Consider the following 21813-nt stretch of genomic DNA (forward strand, 5'->3'; position numbering starts at 1 on the left):
AGAAGAAGACGCTCTCTGACGTCAGGGGCGGGGCATTGTGGGAAATGAAGTTCACCCGCAGCGTTAGGCGTGTAGTCCACACGAACCAGACGGTTCGTTTTGACTTGTGTTTTTTGTTTTTTCACGCTTTGGCCCAAATAAATAAAAAAAATACTTATTGATTGTGTTCCCCGCCCACGTCACTGGATTCAGTGTTATAATTATAAGTACTAATACTAATTATTACTGCTTTTTTGTTTCTAATATTTTCTGGTTTTATACTATTTTACTATTGTGGAGTACTTTGTGACCTTAGCTCAGGTATGTTTAATAAAACTTTACTAATTTTCTTACCACACTGTAAAATACTCAATCACAAGTAAAAAAAAAAATTCGGCACTGAAAATGTCACTAAAGTAAAAAGATAGTAAAGAAAACGTAGTTCAAGTATTAAAAGTAAAACTACACCATCAGAAAACAATCCCTTTATTATGACTGGATTTTATATATATATATATATATATACCTGTGCGATGATGTTGATTATGGATTTATGTGGTGATACATTTTTTTGTTTTTTTTTTTGGAAAGTTTGAAGAAAAGATTATATTCTCATACTTTAAATTTGTACTTAAGTCCATTACATGAACTTCTACCACTGCAATAACTTCAGGAAAACATCCGCTGGCCTATTTTACGAGACAAATGAAGAAACCAGTTCGCGGTTTAAAGCAGAAACCACATTAAATCGTAAATGAGGACAACTGGCTTGGAGAACATTCATTGCAAATCTGATGTTTCCTGTTTCGTTTGAGGTTTGAGGTTTTAGACTTTTCAGCCTGGTGTGTTGTTTGTCAAGCCATTTGCTTTTTGCCTCAAAACCAGCTCGTAGCTATAAAAACCCGAGGATAAAATATGATGAAAACTCATTTATTTGAATAAAATTTACAAAAGACAGAGTTACATCACTGATAAATTTTCTCATGTAGCCCGATCCATACAGGAAAAAAAAAAGGATTTCTTTCTACAGATTGTCTGGCAGTATGGTTAGCTGGTTTATGTGCCCTTCTTCTAAGGCTGTAATAATCAATACATGTATATACAGGACGGATATTTCATCACATCATTACTGCATCAAAAACGCATTAGCACAAATTAAACATGTAGCATTTCATGTATATCTCGTGATACTGCAAACAGCACAGTGATTTTACATGAGGTAAAACGAAAATGTGTTCGATCTAGATTTCCCCCAAAACATATTTACATTATTGTACAAAACAAACATTAAAGGAAACATGAAGAGAACATTAACCGTAGCAGGATATGTAAAACAATGATAACTACATTACATGATGCTTCTCAAATGATTGGTGGTCGAAGACAGACTGAAAATCTAACAATACTTTACACTGAACTATCAACATATATCTGTAATATTTCTTTTGACTGTGTTGCTATAACATGAACGAGCCTACAGCTTTACTTGGTCTGCTTTTCAAACCAGTTTGTAAAAACATCAGCTGTGTAAGCTACTGACGCCAACACAACACAGTCGAAAATATAAGGCATACAGTAGTGTAACTTTCAAGTTTACAAAATAATCAGTAAACATTCAGCGAACAACAACAGCAGCAAAAACGAAGTTCGGTTCTGTAGAGATTTCCGGTCTGAGTTAACGTACCATCCCGCATAGAGTTCAACAACTCAGTGGAGGTGATGGAAATGCGCTTAAATTCCCAAGAGGTAATCGGGTGAGGACTAATTTCCTCCAACATAAGATGAGCTGAAAGGGAGCTTAAGACGGTTCCAGTGTGTTGAGGTTGAAAGACAAAATAAAACAATGAATCTGGAGTTTCCAGGAGCCCAGCTTGAAAAACCAGAGAGACATGAACGCCCACAACATGCAAGAGACGAAATATACCGGCGTTTAAAGTCTGCTGATACAACCGTACGACTTACTGTACATAGTGGTCTATTCGGCTATAATGTAGAGCAGCGCTATTCAAACTCCGGCCCATTGGAAATTATTCTACGCCCCATGTCTGGATACAGTTTCACCGTTTTCACCTTTAACAAACGTGGATATGGACCTGGTGGAGACACTTTCCATCTGCTTGGAAGTATTTTAGTATCATAACCAGGCCTATGTTTTTCACTCCCTGAATATATGGGTCCGGGGACGCTCCCAAGAGAATCGTTTGCAGACGTTCCTTCCCACTGGGCGGCGACCTCGGGTTCATTTCAACCAATCAGCTGGCGCCGAAATCGGCCGACACTCTGCCACCGCTGCAACTACCTACCGTGCCCACCAAAGTTTCTTTTTTTGTTTTTTTTTCTTTTTCCTGAGCACATTGTTTTTAAAGTTGATTTTAATGAGCGCCAGCAGAGGTGCCGAGTGTCATCGAGAGTTGCCCTCGTCACCAGCCGTCCAATTAGAGTAAAGGAGGGGCGGGACAAACGCGGTTAACCACCGATACCGGTCGCTAATTGGTCCGCCCTTCAGAGTGGCTGAGGCCGAGCAGCCAGACTGTCAGTCACGGCAAAGACAAGTGTTATTATTATTTTGCACAATAAGACGTCACAGTTTTTGTACATCTCCCTTTTCAACACCTTCTTTGACTTTTTGTTCCAACGTGCCATCCTGTTATACCTGGCTGCGTATATTTCATGGTTATTTTGATTGCTATTTCATTATTTGGACACCCTCCATATTTATGTCACTCTTTCTCTCCATTTTTCTCATGCTTAAGTGCAGAAAAAAGTCCTCTTTTTCTTTTTTTTCTTCTTCTGTTTCAACCTTCCTCACTCCTCTTTCCTTTCTTTGTACTCTAACGACTCCTCTTCCTACATCTTTTAGAAAGTCATCGCAACTTCTTTTCTTTCCTCTTCCCGCCCTCGTCCCCTTCACCCTCACTGTCACCCTCCTGTTCGATGGCGTCGTCGTGGCACTGTGATGAAGACTGGGGCATTGCACGGGAGGCCGAGCGATATGTTGCGGGGCCGGCATAGACGGGTGACGGCGTGTCCACGTCTCTGTCGGGTCCGGAGCTGGAGGCGGGGGATGGAGGAGGCAGGGAGGAGGAGATGGACGGCTGACAGAACAGAACAGAACAGAACAGAACAGAACAGAACAGAACAGAACAGAACAGAACAGAACAGAACAGAACAGAACAGAACAGAACAGAACAGAACAGAACAGAACAGAGATGAACTTTCCTAAATTAACTTAAAAACAATAAAGGAGACCCTTTTTTCTAGTTTTGGTTGATTTACCTGTAATGAGATACTGGACTTGTTGGTCTTCTCCTTGACTTTAGTCAGGGCTGCTTTAAGTCCAGAGTATTTCTCGGTCATCTCAAGCGCTGCTCTCAGCAGTTTGGGGGTCTCGGGCCTGACAGGAGCCGCCGGTACCCGAGGGGCCTCCTTAGTGTCTTCTTTGGGCTCAGGTTTCTTTCCCTTGGTGAGCATCTTCCTGTGGTTGAGACAGCAACGATCAAACTAACAAACACTGGAATGATTAAATACTTGCAGGCAAAGCTGTTGTCTGAGAACCATTTTGATTGAAGAAATAATCCAGGAAGTTATACTGCACTAACATAGGACATAAACAGAGCGGAAAGTAAAATAATCTGCATATTAACTCTTGCTGTTGTTTCAAGACTTATTATAATCAGTAACGTGCGATCCCATTCATGTTTAACCTGGCTTTCTTGCGGAGCAGTTTCTTGGATTCGGGGTAGTGGACCAGGATCTCATTCAGGTCTTTTTTTTCCAGGATGAAGAGATTGGCGAAGCCATGAGCAATCACGTTGGCTGTGCGCCTGTTGCCCCCGCCGACTGAAAGCAAACTGCCAATCAGACAAAGGAATGGTTCAAACTAGTGTTTTCCACCATGTTTGACATTTACATTTCAGGAAAGCAGAAGCTCCTCAAAATATTGTAATGTTGTTTTTTTTCTGCTACTCCACTCAATAATGTGAAAGAACTTTAAGATCTCTTTCAGCCATGTTTTAAAATGTTTCTGTTTGATTGTTTTTTCACACAAAAAATACATTATATTGTTTAACTTATTAAAATGAATTTTTTTTTTCTCATTGCACAACACCTCCTTACCTGATCTCTCCAAAGACCGATCCTGCTCTGAGAGTAACGAACACCGTCCTCCCCTCCGGTCCTCCAACCACCTGCACCTCGCCTGCCTTTATGATGTACATCTCCCGGCCTACCTCGCCCTGAGCGGTACAGAAACCAGAGGCAGGCGATGAGAGACACAAAGACAACAGAAAACATGTTGATAGAGCTGCCTCGTACGGGCCACACGTACCGTTTTGCAGACATAATCGCCAGGTAGGTAGACGACGGAGCGTAGGCTTTTTAGCATGTCGAAAATCATCTGTCTGTCACAACCCTGTCAAGAAGGGAAGACGAAAAATATGAAAAATGACATCCTCACTAAACAGTGGATGACCTTCGGCATTGTAGGTGTTCGAAAACCAACCTCTATCATGCACACTTTGCTTTACTCTTCAGTATTTGGAAAGGAAATCCTACCTGAAACAGAGGGACTTTGCTCACGATGGAGTAGTTGACATCTATGGCTATGTCCAGACGCATTTTATCTGGCAGCTGAGTCAGCAGCTCCTGCTCATCTGGAAGGACGAACAGCAAACGGCAGAGAGTGACTGAAAGGTCGTGCGTATAAGACACATCCCGACATGCACATACAGCAAAATGTCCTCCTTACCCAGCATGCCTTGCGACTGCCAGGTGTAGTTGTACCAGGTTTTGACGCGGTTCTGGACATCTTTTGGGATGCGATAGGAGGACATGTATTTGATGGTATTGTCCATGCAGGTGCGGTAGTAGGTTTGACCTGCGGTGGCTGCACCGACCACGTCACGCATCTGACGGACAAATGAGCAAAATTTGTCAATCAAACAATAAAATGTGTAAATCTATGACGTGTTAGTGTCCATGCTGCATGAAATACATAATTATGGTAAACAACCAGGGGGTGGTTTTTTTTTTTTTTTTTTTTACACTTCTCGATCTACCTGTCCAATCATGATGGAGAAGACAAAGACTCCGACAAAGTAGTTGATGAGCTGGAAGATGATCTCGAACAGGGTGGTGGGATCTGGCAGACCCCCAATAGTGATCAGGGTCTTCACCGCAAAGTAGTAACAGCGAATGTAACTGAAGCGGAGAGAAAGGAATGAGCCATTGGGACGAGGCAGGAAAAGAAAACATCTGCAAACCAACTCCCAATGGGCAGGAGTTTTTAAATAAAAGGTGTACAATAAAAATCAAAATAAGCACTCCGAATAGACCAAAAAAACTCACTGTAAGATGGTTTGTGAGACCTCAGGAATACAGGCTCAAATCAATGTCAAGTGTGACTTTCTTTACTTGAGTTCACGTTGTCCTCACTTGTCTTTACTTGTTGTATTTTAACTGTTGTGTGTGTTTCCCACCAACCTGTTTCCCTCGCCATTGTACACCCACTTGGTAGACCCCAGTCCTGTGAAGGCAGAGCCCCAGTAGTAGAGGCAGGCATTACAGTGGAGGCAGTAAAGAAGATAGGTGGTGGTACGGATCACCCTGAGGGACAGAGAATGATGCATCTGCATTAACTGAATATATTCAACCTGTTATTTGTTCAGCTGAGTCACTGGCTGGCATCTCTGTCTCTTGATGGCCTTCTTCATGTTTCCTACCATTAATGTACTGGTATGTGATAAAGACTAAAAAACATAGGTAGCACATAGGTGGCATCAGTTTGCAGCAGACCTGTAGATGTAGGCTTTGGTCAAGATGGCCTCGAGACGCTCGTTGAACTCATAGAAGGACTTGATCTGGGGGATATGGACAGAGAACAGCTTGGTTTCACAATTGGTTTTCAAACATTTGAAACAATGACAACTAAATGGGCTAAATCTGACATCAAGCTGCTTTGGAAATGAACTTGTTATTTTCTATGATGCTGTCGTTGCTGCTGATGTGGTTTTTGACACTGTCCGTGTGACATGGTTGTGCGTGGTTCAGTAAATCTAATAAACACATGCAGTCCTGGGGTTTCACCTTCAGGAGTCTGGGTAAGCGAAGCAGAGGGTTGATGCCGGTTTTAAAATAGAAGAGCTCCAGGGGAACCAGGCTGGCTACATCAAACTGAAAAAAAGATATGACCTCACTTCAGTTATTGTTTCCACAACTCAAAATCAGACTTTCACAAAGCCCTCTAAATATTTACCTTGAAGCGTTTGGTTTTCATGTAGTTCTTTCTCATCTCTTTTTTGTCACACTGTAATGAAATTAAATCAATATTATAATAAATGTCAGTTGGCCATTGACAGTTTTTTTTTAAACTTCATTACAAAACTGTATTTCCTGCTATTTCAGAAATCGACGTTTCTATTTCTATGATCCCAGATGACTACCGTATCAGTGTGATGGCTTCCACTCACCACTATGTCCCCACTGCACACAAACTGCAGGCGCGGCTGAAAAATGGTGATGTCCAGGATGTAAATGAGGTCGCACACGTAGTCGGTCACCAGCCAATAGCAAATGTTGTCTGGGGTTTGGTAGGGGAAGGCCCAGCGCACCGGGATGAACCACACGTTCCAGTTCCAGGCCAGACACACCAGAAACAGCCACAGCACGTACATCAGGTCTGACGAGGGAACGAGATGAGAGGAGGAAAGACACGGAGAAATTAGAGGATTAAACGATCAGACAATCGATATCGGTGGAGAGTGAAAGTCAGGACAGACTGGAATCATTTAATATTCACCGAACAAGCGATGGTCACTAAGCAAGCAGCATCATACAATGTAAGCTACAAACTGATGGGAGTAATACTGCAACAAATAAGCAGGATTTAAGATCAGTTATTGAGAAAAATTTGCATTACTTGGAAGCTTCTTTTGAGCTAAATAATAAAAAAAAAATGTTAAAAATTAAAAAACTGACGGGCTCACAAAGTCCTTGAATATGAAAGTAAAGGGAAAAAAGAAAAGGTGAAAAGCAGATGGCAGGAAACACATGTGCAACCACAGGATTGTCCAGTCAATTCACCTTCACCCAAACCTCCTAATATGTCAAAGATATTTCTTGTGTTTCGTTTCTTTTGGGGATTAACTTAATAAATGTGTTTCCAAAAATGTTTATAATTTTACTGAAGATAAATTGTGTCAGACTGAAAATTTTTAGATTTTGGGTGTTAGTCATTCATTTGTAAGTAGTTTGAGTGAAGGAGATTCGGCTGTACAGCACAGCACTGAAGCGGGAGGCGTGTCCGGCTGGGTTCTCACTGGTGAAAGGGTCGATGCTGGCAGGGAAGCGGAAGTGCGTACAGGCTCGTATGCACCGAAGAGTTTTCACCTTGCAGCAGCGGCTAGACTGCTCCTCCTCTGACCCACTCTCCTCTCCTACTCCCTCTTCTCCTCCTCCTCCACCTCCTCCTCCTCCTCCCGACGGACCTGCTTGGTTCTCCTTCTCTTCCGCGTCCGGTGCTCCGCCTCTGGGAGCGGGTTGAGGAGCCGGGGGCTGAGGAGGAGCTGAGGAGAGGTGGGAGAGTAATGGACAAAAGGTCAGAAGTCGTAGTGTCGTGTTAGAGAACACACATCATTCAGTTGAGATATTTGTTAGTGAGCAAACCAAGTTACAGAAGATACAGAAAGAAATCATGACTTGAATATCAAGAGTGTACTTTCTTTGGGAACCACTTAACTAAATTGAGTTCAGATGTTTTTGTGCTACGGAAGCATTCACTGAGAGATGAAACTGACTCTTTCAACCTGGAATTGAAATGTTTTGTAACGCCTGGCCACAGCTGCAACTACAAAAACAAACCGCTATCCACCCTGAGTGTTTCTTTGATATGTTTCACTTCTCATACTCGTGTTGTACGTCAGTGCGTGAATGGATGGAAGAGAGAACGAAAGAGAGACTCTCGCTCACAGGGAACGATGCTGTCTTCATCTGAGCTGTCTGGTTCAATGAGTTTCTCCTTCGCCTTCTCTGTTCTCTCTTTGAACATCTTGACGAGCTCCTGGAGTCGCTCGTTGACCACGGTGCTGGTCTGACTGGCTGAAGACGCCGGACGTTCTTTCAGACTGTGAGAAAATTAGATGACACTGATTTTTATTGCTGTGAATGTCCGTACAGTAGATGACATGTTAGCTCTCTGTTAGGTGTGTGTGTGTGTGTGTGTGTGTGTGTGTGTGTGTGTGTGTGTGTGTGTGTGTGTGTGTGTGTGTGTGTGTGTGTGTGTGTGTGTGCGCGTGTGCAATAGTCACATGTCATCCGTGCTGTGCAGGCTGGACTGGCTCGGCCACGCTCTGACGGGGATGCTTCCTTCGTCATCATCATCTTCACTTTGAGAACGTAGCCTCCTACTGTTAAAGTTAAGTAGACACAGCAACATCATTGCTTCACTTTTACGACGAAGGTTCGATTATTGTTCGTTCTCTGTTGTGGCTTCACAGCACACGGTGTAAAGTGGTATTTGTAAATGTTAGAGGAAAACACAGAATCACGTTTTTCTCATAACACTTAAAAAAAAAAAATCCTTGAAAAAAAAAAATGGTAATCTTTCTCCAAGAAAAATAAAATCTACATGCTGCCTCATTGCTTTAGTTCTCAATCTGAATTCATGACTAGAGGTGAATCAAAACAGAAAATTACTTTTGAATGAGTTAACGGGCAAAAACTGATCAATCTCGATGGAAAAATACACAGATTAATGAACGGTGACAAAATATGGATGGCAGGATAAATACATGAAGAAATAAATGGACACCAGCAAGGTGTGGATATCTTACATCTTTCTCCAGATAGTCCTACGATTCCTCCCACTACTGCCGTCAATGGTCGGAGCAGGTTTTCACGTGAGTTTAGGAGAGAGGGGGAATGGGGAGGGTTGTGTGTGTGTCAGGGAAAAAACAGGATGTTAATCCAAGAAGCAGATAACCAGGAACAAGCACGAGACACAGTGAAGATGCACGTGCAAGATTGTCATGCATTTATTTATTGACTTTTTGATACGTTATTAAAAGCCATGCAAAAGTGAACAGCACCATCACACTTCACAACAGAACAACAATCGCAATACAGGAAACACTCAACGTCCTTTCAAACAATCTAACTCCACAATAATTCACATAATCTGCAGAAACACTCAGGCTGTTTTGCTTGTCATTTGGCGGCGTTTTCATTGTGCGGAAGAGATGACGACTAATAGCCTCAAAACCAAACTGAAAGAAATCTCAGATTTTGCTAAGCAACTGACATGTTGACACACTCTTTGTTTGTGAAGGACACTCGACATAGACGCCACAGGAACACTTCTACTGACTCCGGAGAGACTGCACAGCAAGAGGATGGACAGTAGAGGGCAGTAGAGTAGATTACAAACAGTACTAAAGACGATTTGAAAACAAGTGTGGAGCATTTTATTCCAGAAGGATGGATTTTGGAATAAAATGATACGTTTCATAACTGATTTCTTTGACAAAATATTTTTTTTGCAATCTTATTTTGTCACTCATAAATATTTTATCTCCTTTTGGACTAAAATGCTTCACTGCTAGCACCTTGACACAAATATCCCAGTGATGCTGCTTTCCATCACTGTGTACTGACATGTATTGCCATGAATGCACATACATTATTTAAAGTATACATCTATAGTTCCATGCAGTGTTCTTACTCTTTATCGCCTTTACTGAAGATGCAAAGCACGATGGGAGAGAAAGAGATAAGAAATATTTCAGTGTACAGCCAGATAAACAGGAAGTCTGATGGTGTCTACAGAACAAAACCAAAGAAGTCAGAGACCAAGGTAACTCATTGCTCACCTCTGACGACCTACTGATGGGGTCACAGGGACGGTCAGCGTTGTAAGTTTGGGGTCCTGTGGGGTGAGGATTTTGGGGATATTACTCTGTTCCTCCCCTCCTCCTCCTCCTCCTCCTCCTCCTGCTCCTCCTGCTCCTCCCGCTCCTCTTCTCTCATGAACCGAGTCAACATCCTCTACATTGACAGCTGGACGAAGGCTAAGGCTGGAGCTCTCTGGAGAGTTTGACATGCACATGTTGTCATTTAGTTCACACAGTATATTAGCGCTGAAGCAAAACTGAGTTACGTCCACTTGCAAGACGTGAATGTTAAATGCGAAGTACGTCAAGGGGGCGAGACAGGTCACAGTTCCAAGTAGCAGCAGAGCAGGACAGGAGATAGGCAGATTTAGCAGGACCTACACCAAGCTAATGCAAAAGGATCCACCTGTGAACTAGAACATGTATAAGAGTGCCCCGATAGCTATGAGGACTAGTTTACTCATTTGGTTAATCTGGTCCATGACACACTGTCATCATTCTGTCCTCCTCGCTACGTACGTACGAAGTGTCAGCAGCCAGTGTGCTGCCTCGCCGTACGCTGTGGACAGTCTGTCACACACAAAGCTGACAAAGGGCGGCCACAGTCTGAATCATGTTTTTTTTTTCTCGATAAAATAGTGGAATAGTTCGAAGCTGTGAATGTACACCTTGTTTTCTGACTTCAGTGAGTAACCAAGTGGCGACATTAAAGGTTTTGTTAACCGAAACAACACACGAGACAACACAAACATATAAAAATCCTCTAACACAACACAAAACAGCTACAGTTTCATCCTGACAGCCGTCCTATACTCCTGAACACACCATGACATCTGAACTCAAAAAATAATTTACTGCTTCTGATTATCTTCAGATCAAATACAATTTTAGTCGCCTGTCAATTGAATTTTAGACCCAATATATTCCAATCCCACATGTGATGAAAAAAACAGTTTAGTTATAATGACTTGAGTTCAGGTATGTACAAGGAATGTCACAGCAGAGGACAGTCAACTCCCCACTGATGTGGATTCACCTGCAGGTCTTATTGGTGAAATGTCTGAGTCATCTTCGATGAAGAACGCCGGGTTAGAGAGACCAGACAGCTGCCGCGACAGGCAGCTGAGCTGCTTGGATGGCGGGCTGACGATGGGTGGCAGGCGTGAATAGGATGGCACGTTGGGCAACTCGAGAGCGCTACCGTTAGGGGAGGATGGAGACGGGGAGCGGGACCGCAGCTGAGGATGATGATGAGGAGGAGGGAGAGGGGAGTGTCGCACTAGCCGGTTGAGTTCTACATCTTGGTTCTTGTCTTGCTTCTGTTTTTGCTGTTGTTGTTGTTGTTGTTGTTGTTGTTTCTTAGGCATCTTGAGGCATAAGACTGTTGAGGCGGTTTCGGACGTTCAGGAAGTACTGCTGCGTTCGGCCGGGGAACTCGGAGAGCTTCTGCGGGATGCTTGAAAAGCTCTGGGACAGACTGGACAGATCGGGGCCCACTAAGCCCTCCTCGTTTTTGGGCCAAAGCTCAGTCAGAGTCTGGATGATGTTTCGGGGGACCTGCGTGAGCCGGATCTGGGAGAACTCTTGGCGTAACTCGGGGGGAAGCGAGGGTAAGTAGCTGGTAACGTCAGAGAGCTGGGTGGGTAGCTTAGGCATGGAAGGTAATTTGGGAGGGGAGATGCCGTTCTCTTTCAAGAACGCGCTGATGTTGCCGAGGTACTCGGAGGCGTGAGGAACGCGCATCAGGCAGCTCTTAAGTGCATCGCAGCTGACTGGAACTATGGAGGAGACAGGTGGATAGGCAGATATAGTCAGGCAGAATACAAGCCAGGTGGGAGATGGACACTATTAAAAAAAAACAGCAGTGCAGTCAGTCGGAATGACAATGTCAGACTTGTACTGCGTGGATGATAATCATGCTGACGGTCGTCGGATTAAATGTACAGTCTGACAGCTACTCTGATTAGACAGAGATGCACCGATGAACACAAATGTAGACGAGCATGTAGAATGGCTGTCGGTTAAGCAGCTCCTCGGTTCAACACAATGCAACCAGTCAAGGCATAAAAGGGCCGTTTACAATAGTGGTATATTAGCTCTCACCGCAGTCGTGAAAGAATCAGACTAAAAACAGTACGTACCATCACACCCTTCCCCCGCAGCTTCCTCCTCCTGTAAAAACACAAAGTCTATGAGGATTTTTTTTTTTTTTTACGAGAAAAGGTCTTTTGATTCAAACTTGTTGAGCATGAAAAGAGAGGGCAGGAATGGACAGATGCCTTCATCACAGTAAATGTCCATCACGCGGACATCACCTTTTCAGGAGCTTTGTCAGCGTCAGCGGCTTGATCGCCGTCTTCTGCTTTCTGTGGCTGCTTGGTTACAGGCTCGGTGTCTGGACTGCCTTCCTGGGCGTCGGTCTCTGGTTCTGGTTCAGCGTTATCCTCCGGTTCAGGACTTGGAGGTGGAGAGGGTGAGGTCTGCTGTGGTTCTGGCTCCTCGTTTGAGTCTAGATTTTTTTTTTTTTATTGCAAAATTCTGGACATTTAGCCTCCAGGTAATATTAGAAAACTCAACAATTCCATTGCATGCATCATACAACTGTCAGCAGTGAGAAAATAGTTGTAAAACAATTTTCCAGGAGAATATTGATGATACAGACATTACAGAAATACAGCAAATAGGAGGAAAGATTTTGAATTAAGTGGCTGAGATTGAAACCAGGCTGGGGTGCCTGGATACTGCTTCGATTAGTTTGCTCTGTACCTGTTTCCCTGGCGGTAGGTTCCTCTGTCTCCGCTTCTTCCTCCTCCTCCTCCTCCTCAGCACAGTCCTCGTTCTCTCTGTGGGACAAGACAAGTGGACAAGTAGTTAGATAGTCCGGCGGTGAAAGGGGATCCCACATTGGTCCCACTATTGAGCTGGCAAACAGCTTGGTCAATTTACCGACAGCTGGTTCTGTTAAAAGAGTATGACAGTACAGTAAGGGATGGGGATGGGCATGGCGGTACGATTTGTATGGTTCAGAAACACATTTAAAATGTTATGAGTGTAAATAAAGACACTCAATCTGGCTCACTATTTAAAAGTATATTTTTTGTGTGACATAAGGTAATAATGTAAAACTGGACTTTAAGGCCTGTGGTGGAGGCTTATTGAATAAATAACCAAATTTAACATTTATTAAGCGTGTTTTTTTTTCTGTTTTTTTTTTTATCTTCTATCTTATAAACGTTTCAACACATTCAGTTGTGTGTTTCAGTGTAATGTGGTGTAAATTACACGTTTCGTAGACCTCCCTTATGATGTTTCGGGCATGAAAAATGTAACTTTAAAATGTAAACAGTCAATATTTTAAAATAATGGAAGTAGAAACTTCACTCGGTGTTTTTTTTTCTCTGCTGTTGGCTTAAATTCACGGACTCGGTGACCACCTGTAACAGACACGCTTACATAACACTACATTTACGTGTTTACATCGGAATAGTAATGAAGATAAGTTAAACAAAGAGAAAAGAAAGAAAGAGGTCAAACTTGCTCATTTCAAAACATGTATTGATCCATTACCTAAGCGCGACGAGCGGTACTCACTTTCTCCGTCAAATATTTATTCGTCGTTAATAGTCCAGACACAAAATGTCCACGAGCATCGACACACGACCGGTGGCACGGACTCGGCCGTGGGGACGCGTGAAACCTTATCAGGTGATTTTTTTTTTTACAAATTGTGGAATAACAACGGGGGGAAATGTTTTCGTCCGTCCATCATTTTTTTCCCTGTAAAGCGAAGCGAGCAGCACTGTTACCAAGGGAACGGTTGAGAGCGGGGAGAAGACGGGGGAGGGAGGGGGGGGGTAGAGTTCGGTTGTTGCCAAGGGAAGCGGTGGTTGCTATGACACAGCGCTGTGGTGCTGAGGCAGCGCGCGGCTGACATGACGTAACGAGAACCCGCGGGACTTGGGACCTGCTGACTGCTCCGTCGGCGTGACACAGGGAAATTAATTGTTTAGGTTCACTGTTGTTAGTTTGATATTAATTTACATTAATTTAGACGACATTTTAACATCGCGGTTTGCTTTAATAAAGGTGAATTTTTCAAGCAGAAAGAAAAAGTTTTACTTAAAGTTATGAAGTAGCCTAACTTAGATCACCTTCACCTCCACCAGTTGCAATATCAAACACTACCTATTTTTAAGGCGTTAGTGATAATATACAAATATGGTGAAATATTGCCGCATATTAATATTAAACTTGTTTAATTTATTATTGCATATAGTGGTTGTGGATATTCCTCCGCCAATCTAAAATGTCCTCGCTTCATTGTTTTTATCCTATGGGACATTTGTGGGAAATGTTGTCATGATTAGAGGATTAACCCTTGAGTTATGCCCTCAAATGTGTTTTATGAGGTCCCAGTGACCTTTGACCCCCCTCCCAAAATGTCATCAGTTCAGTTCTTACTCTCTGGGCTCCACCTCGCTCTCCTCTTCTTGTGGCGTTTGAAGTCTGGTCATATGTGAACACACAGCGTCACGTCACTTCACAAGGAGGCTCTCATTGCCGAAATCAATGAAAAAGCCTGATAAAACACCATTTTTGTCTCTTTCTCTGCAAGATCTTACTCGACTTCGGGCTCTTCCAGCAGTTCCTGACTCCCCAGTGAGAGTTTGATGGACTGTCCCTCGCCGGCCAGCTGTCTGATCGCCATCTCAGCTGTGTGCCGGGCCACTTCCTCAGCCATACGAGTCATGTCAATCCTCTCCTGCAGCAGGCTGAAAGGAAACACAAAACACTGATATTACCAAACTTGGTCAACTTTGCTTTGTTTGCTGCATTTTGACCTCTGTGCCATGTATCTACCGCATATCTACTCCTTTAATGGGATCGGTATAATTGCTGATGCTGTGTGATTAAGCTCTTAAATGCACTATGAAGACAGGTGATATTTAGAAATAAGGGAAAGCTGCGATATATGTGACTAAGCTTTAGGACTTGGTTTTCCAGATTTGAATCAATCTTCTTAATTCATTTCCAGTTATTTGATATAACAGGAGCTGCAGCTCTCCACCCTCTCGTTCTCCGCCTTCCTTACCGTTCCTCCATGGTAGCCAAGGCCACACCCTCAGCCTCCTTCTTGATGCTTTCAATAAACGGCGTCCAGCGGCCCGTCTGAGTCTCGGCATCCTCCAGAGAGGTTTTTGTCACACTCTCTGCCCGTTGTGGCTCAGTGTTGGAGTTGCTGGACTTCTCCGGCTGTACCGAGTTGGACTGCGACGGCCGCGTCGCCGCCGCTGGTGGCGGGTTCGGAGACGCAGCCGGGACGGCAGCTTTAGGACGTTCCTTCTGCTGATCCTCGTTGTCTGACTCCACGTCCTCCAGCACCATGTCAGGTCTGAGTTTGGATGACACTGTGAGAGGATGTGAAGAATCACTTTCCGTGTAAGAAATTTGAACAATCTGGCGGATGTGCAAATATTGAGGGATTTTACATTTTAAGTTTGAATTGATATAATTGGGTCTAAGTTTTTTTTTTTCTAACATAGATACTTTAAAGGTGCTGATATACTTTTCATCCAGTTATAATTGCATCTGATTGCTATGATTGATAGATTTTTAGCAGTGATTTGAATTTCTACTTCATCCCTGGGAGGCAGTTTTGTTTTTTGCTCGGGTTTTAAGGCAAGACACTACGGGTGAATTGGGTAGAAAAATATTGATATATAATAATAGATATAACCTTGAAACTTCCCAAGTGAATTATTTATATTAAGGCAATTCATTTTTTTGTATAACGATTTTTCACCAATTTTATTTTTTAATCAGCAAATATGGATTATCTAATTAAATATGCACTGATTTGCATATAAGAACAGGAATCTAAAACATAAAAGCCAGGTTTAAAGTTCTTGTTTCATTTTGTTGACATACTACAGTCAAAAGGTTTTACTAAAGGGATTATAGATGTATCTTTATGTCACTATAAATCAGAAAACACTGCCAACTGCCATTAAAAAAAATAATTCAGTTTTCACTGAAATTATGGAATAAAATATTTAATAACTATATGTAATATTGATGTCCTTTAAAGATTGGATTGAAAAATAAAAGGCAATTTTCTCAAAATTCTCACACTAAGTTAGAAATCTCCACTTTTGTAGCACTTACACACACAGTTTCCAGTTTTATTCCGGTCTATATTCTGAGGGTTATTAATGAGGGCTTTGTTTATTTATCATTCATAGCCTGATTTATACAACATTTTATATCGGCCAACTCGTTGTGAATTTCTGTTGAGGCAAATACACAAAGTGCAGTGAAATAAACACTCGACTGAAAGAAGATTATTAATGTTATGCCAGCAAAATAGATGCAAGCAAAATGTCAAATTTGACATGCAGTGTCTCTCATGTCTGGTGTTCACACTATTCCCGATCACAGTGTTTACTGTTGTACAATTTGAGGTGTGGAGGCAACACAGTGGTAAAAAAAAAAAGATGTAACATATTGTACAGATGCGGTCAGATATTATCTGTGTATATCGAGATTTCTAAGATGGGTAATTGATAAAGGCACCACATAAATCAGTTCACATACCGAACCTTTATTATTTCTGTAGTATACTTGCATTACATTATGTGTTTACTACATTCTCTGCATGACAAGATGTTTTCTTTGCGAGCTTTTATGGGTGTTCACTCAAAATCAAACCCGCTGGAACTACACAACAGCACACCTGCAGGCTACATGTCACAGTTCAAGGCCAAAGAAACAGATCAAGTGGATCAAAGTCAGTCTCATAATGCATCTACTTCTCTTATATTAGTGTTCAAATTCAGCTCAACTAAACCCTTGATAAAGCTCAGATGTACTGCAACATGATTATGACCCAAACTGAACTCAGCTGTCTTTGAGCACAAAAGATAAAAGGTTCTTACGGAACAGGACTTAAGAGGTTGAAAATCAAACGTACATAACACTTTCCTCCGTAGTAATTCAAGGAAATATACAGATATACATGAGATTAAACTTTATCCTCATATAATACAACAATCAATGAACGTAGCTGCCATTTAACCATCATTTCAACGTTTCTGACGGGAAAGAAATCAATCATGTTTATTTTAAAATTTATGATGATCCGTGCACAATCTTTTTATGTCTTAATGCTCTTTTTCTAGACATGAAAATGGCAACATGAATATACAGTGGACTTGTAAATGCTTTAAAGCACAATACAGTAAGAGAAAATATCCTGTCTGTGCATGAAACCTACAGCAATTTCCAATTAATGGCGTTGTGTTTCTGTGGCAAACAGAATGTGCAAATTTGAAATAACAGAGACTGAAGACAAAAACACATCTAATTATGCAAAGATTAATGTAGTACACGTTTCAAAGTCATAATACATTCATGTGAAACTGTAAGGTGAGTTGAATATATCTGTATATTCTTGGGTTACAGCTGCCTTCTGCACTGAGCAGGAATGTGTCTATGTGTCTATGTGTCTATCTGTCTATCTGTCTATCTGTCTATGAGAATCAGAGCGTCCCCCAGTCGTCTCCTCCTGCTGTTTAAGGGGCTCGCAGCTCCTTCCCCCCTGAAACAGAAGGAGAAGAGGGACTGAGTTAGGCTCCGACCGTCAAACACCTCTTCAACACCTCTTCAAAAACTATATGGGGGGAAAAAACAAGAGGGCGCTTCAACAGAAGACACAATAACTTTCTAAATATACACAGGAGTGATTCAAAGGGAGAAAAGACCGGCAGATTTCACCGGCGATGAAATGAATAAAATTCACCACATGTTGTTAAAGAGGTGTTTACTCTCTGGTGACATTTTGATTTGTCTGATACTGATCCACTTGACTGAATTTAGCACTCAAACAGTGGCATTGGCAAGAAAATACAAAGCAGAGGGTTTTTCTAAGACTACGGGAAAGTACAAGTAAATGAATGAAAGCTGAACTCACCTTTCTGTAGGACTTCAGTTGCACTCTAAAAGAGAAAAAGAAAACACAAGTATGAGCTCCAATCTGTTGAAAAATATGGGAATAAAACAATACTACAGAAAAATAGACGATAAAGGAAGAAAAATAGGAAATATGTTTTACCTCAGCCTCATCTTTAGGTTGAATAGCAGGCTGAGGCATCTTCAAGCCCAGTCCTGACACAAACCAGCCAACAACACTGCGGCAGAGACAAATCAGTGTCCTGAACATGGAGGCGTTTTATAATATATTTTTTCATACTCCTCAGAAAATCATCAGTAAATTCTGTCTGTTCAGAGTCATCTCTGTCTCGTGCAGTAAGACAGGTGGATGATGTCAAACAAGCCAATTAAGATCCTCATGTGTGAACTTCCTTGTGCCTCAGTTGGACAAGCTGTGCTTCAGATTTCTGACATTAGTGACCTAATTTCACCTCTGTCCTGATGTTACTGCCAGTAATGGTAATCTTATAATGTTTTTTGATATAGATTAGGCCTTTTCATAGCAGAGGGAGAGAAGCACATGTTGTTCCAGTTATTGTGTAAATTGGCTTACTTAAAAAGACCTCTTGGCTAACACTCTAGGTAAGAATACCTGCCTTCATTAGCCTAAAAATGCTGATCCATCACTCCCTGTGCTTTCCCTTTGGAGATGATTCAAATGTTATCTCATCCCGTGGACTCACCCAGAGGCCTTGCTGTCAGTATCCAGTGAGATGCCACTGAGAGATTCAGGTGGAGACAGAACTGCAGAGAGAGACATAAAGATCACTGCACACAAATGATTCACAAATATGGATCATAAAAAAGGCCAAAAATGTCAGATTTTTTTTTTTAGGGTTGAAGTACTTTTGTCCAGAGAGGAGCTAGAGGACTTGGTGGCTTGTTCTCCGGGAATGGCACCAGGGGGCAGTATCAACGGATGAGGGATCATGTGCTTTATCCAGTTCACCATGCTGCAACAGACAAAAACAAAGGCCCATCAATTATCAGATGCTACAATGGATGTACTGCGTGCCAATAATTGTGTTGTAGGAGGTGGTTTGTACTCACTTGGGAGGAAACTGAGCGGGCACATCAGCTTCCGACGCCTCTTCATCTGACACCATCTCCACCACAGGGATGTGTGGAAGAGGATCAAAATCTGAATAAACAGACCAAGGAGCTCAATTAACACATGACATTCTAAGATAACACAAAGTTTTTTATTTTCTGCTCACCGATTTACACAGTTTATTTCTAATTACACTGTTCTAATGTGACAATATTGTTAAATCAATCAATATTAATCAATTATATTTGTAAATAGAAAAAAAAACCAATAGAAATGCATACCTGGCATTGTTTCAACTTCATACACCTATGAAAGCAGAACAAAATTGCATTTAAAATCCAAATAATGCAAAACAAAAATTGTATTTATACCAGAAAATGATCATATTTATTGAAATTTCTGTCCTTTTCTACCCTAATCTACTCAATTAACCAGTTTTTGCATTGCTTCTAGCACATGTCTGAGTTTTTATCAATTAAAAATGGATTATATGTGTCGCCCTGTACCATGGAAGAAAATAAATATCACTAATGGAGGCACACATACTCCACTACTTTAACTCTGCAACTTCTCTGCATAATTATCCTCACCAGAATTATTAAACATGTAATTGATTTGAAACATTTTGGCCTGAATGCAGCTTCTAGGCATCCAGGTAGGAGCCTGGTTTAAATAGCAGAGAAGGTAATGAAGGGTTTTAACCTGGATGAACCCCTTTGTAAATTCCTTTATGAACTTAATCCTTACACATGATTAGTCTTAGAAGCTCGCGGGATGATATTAAGTTGCTTCAGTCAAGGGTGACATTGTAAAGACGCAGCATCTCCTGATGTTGTCTGGCTGACTCTACTATTTTGTATATGTATATAGATGAATATGTATTCATCTATATGTGAATTAATACCATTAAGAAATATGAAATAGGATGATTAACTTTAAAGAAGCTGGAAATTGATGTTTTTTATGCTTAATATATTAAAATTACGTTTTATGGCACTCGAATATGCAGGTAAAAAGGTGACATAGTGACCCACTCTATATGTGTTACACTAGAATATTAGAGTCGTGTCCTCCTGTCTCACCTCTGTGTGTTCCTCATTGGTGTCCTTGGTCTCTTTGTACTTATCATCAGGCTGAGGCAGCACGTTGGTCAGACCCTGAGTGACCCAGCCAATCACTCCAGACCTGGCAGACAAAAAAAAACAGCCTTGAGTTTACCTTTCACAGAGAATATATTTAATTTAATATTTACCAGTCGTTTAATCATACATTACCTTTCTCCATTCTCTCCATGCTGGTATGAAAAGAAAGGGAAGAATGAGAGAAAAATTTGAGATAAATGCTTTACGAACAAGATAGGACAGATTCATCTCTCTTTTTCCTCTTACTCCCGGTCATTTATAGTTATAATAATATTAATAAGTGTGATCACTCCTCTGATAAAATGGAAGCAGCCACGTCATGAGTGACATGTCTGGCTGAGCCAAAATATCTTATATCAAAATGTCTGCTTCTTGAATTCCTTTTGATTAATAGTTATATATTTCTCCAGACTCTGATTTACAGTTAACACTAGAAAAACACTCTGACCTTGTTATTAATGGACCAAACATCCACTCAGGCTTCTGCAAACTCACCCCGGCATCAGAGTTGTTTTGAAGGGAGTTGGACGGCTGCGGCAGAGCGCTGACGAAGCCATTGGACAGCCAGCCTAATACTCCCGTCTGGTTCTGACTATAAAACAGGAGAATACAGGGAATAACATGTCAGTATCTACACACACATTTACACACATACACATATACACACTGAGCAGGAAGCAGGTGGATAGAAAAGGTTTACCCGTCCTCTGAAGCCTCATCTGTGTTTTTCAGTTGGGGACTCTTCCCTGTGGGATACATTGAAAATATTAATAAAAAAAAAAGATAAGCAGTCAAGTCCTATAAACTCATCTATGTGTGCATAAAAGTGCAGTGCAACTAATACAAGAGAAATTATGAACAATCCTCACCCTGTTTGCTTTTTGTAGATTCCTGGAAGGTCGGAGAGAGAGAAAAGTGTGAAAAGAAATACTCAGAAATTACTCTGTATATGTTTGAAGGCAGGATATATATATATATATATGTGTGTGTGTGTGTGTGCGTGTGCGTGTTTGTGTTGTCGTACAGCAGCTTCGTCTGTCCCATCAGGGGGTTGTGGAACCACTTTCACCACCCAGTTAAACATCCTGTTGAACAAACACACAAAGTCAGCCTCTCAAAAAGCCCTTCATCAAACATTGTGGATAATGCTGATGATAATGATGATAAATACAAAATAACTCATAATTTCCTCGTGTCTTCATTAAAGCTGCCACTCCATCTGTCAGACAGAGGGCTCTTACCTGGAGCTGATGAGGCCTGATTAAGGACATCCACCCGCTTGATTTTGGCTTTTATTTTTTGATCCAACTTGAAAATCCTGTCTCTAATTTCCGAGACGCATCTAAAAAAATATATATATATATATATATTATAGCGTGCAAGGCAGACCTGACTTGTCAATCAACCAATTAAGTAAGAGAGAGATCAGTGTCATGCGAACACCTCACTGAAGTCAAAAGTTAGAGGACATTAGAAGTCAGAGGTTTAAGCTCGGTCAGGCCGCAGGGCACCGTAAGCTGCTTTACCAGGTGGTTCCGCAGGTGACACAGGGTTTAGTCTGTTAAATCAGTTAGAGAGGCACCAATGTACAAGGAAAAGGACATTTTTATTGGCCCAGGACACTGATTCTAGATAGTCTTTCTTGTTTGACATTATCTCAAATGTGCATATTACCCTCTGTGATAGTTTGAGACAATTTGGAGCCACTGAACCTGCAGCTTCATCTGACCACAGCATGAAGATCACAAAATACAGAGAATATTTCTAA

General features: G+C 41.6%; 1 protein-coding gene across 1 annotated transcript; it reads right to left on the minus strand.

Annotated features, from left to right (window-relative positions):
• Window positions 1–904: 904 nt before the first annotated feature.
• LOC138624834 (cyclic nucleotide-gated channel beta-1-like) lies at window positions 905–20804 on the minus strand. Its single transcript, XM_069705376.1, has 37 exons — window positions 20746–20804; window positions 20541–20637; window positions 20178–20197; window positions 19986–20088; window positions 19185–19209; window positions 18903–18993; window positions 18699–18805; window positions 18536–18596; window positions 17974–18049; window positions 17833–17857; window positions 14956–15271; window positions 14486–14635; window positions 14325–14369; window positions 12630–12706; window positions 12179–12372; window positions 12005–12035; window positions 11226–11641; window positions 10900–11101; window positions 9843–10056; window positions 9695–9709; window positions 8808–8843; window positions 8283–8381; window positions 7945–8099; window positions 7296–7541; window positions 6447–6655; window positions 6233–6283; window positions 6064–6150; window positions 5773–5837; window positions 5461–5583; window positions 5037–5178; window positions 4727–4886; window positions 4534–4631; window positions 4307–4390; window positions 4096–4214; window positions 3684–3830; window positions 3256–3454; window positions 905–3074 (listed from the first exon to the last, which is right to left on the minus strand). Exons 1-37 carry the CDS (start codon window positions 20802–20804, stop codon window positions 2844–2846), a joined length of 4575 nt encoding a protein of 1524 aa, XP_069561477.1. The 3' UTR covers window positions 905–2843.
• Window positions 20805–21813: the final 1009 nt, after the last annotated feature.

This window comes from Brachyistius frenatus, unplaced genomic scaffold (assembly GCF_029030835.1).
Source record: "Brachyistius frenatus isolate BFR_SWC_R1_liver_20210118 unplaced genomic scaffold, ASM2903083v1 Contig_55, whole genome shotgun sequence".
NCBI classification, from domain to species: domain Eukaryota; kingdom Metazoa; phylum Chordata; class Actinopteri; family Embiotocidae; genus Brachyistius; species Brachyistius frenatus.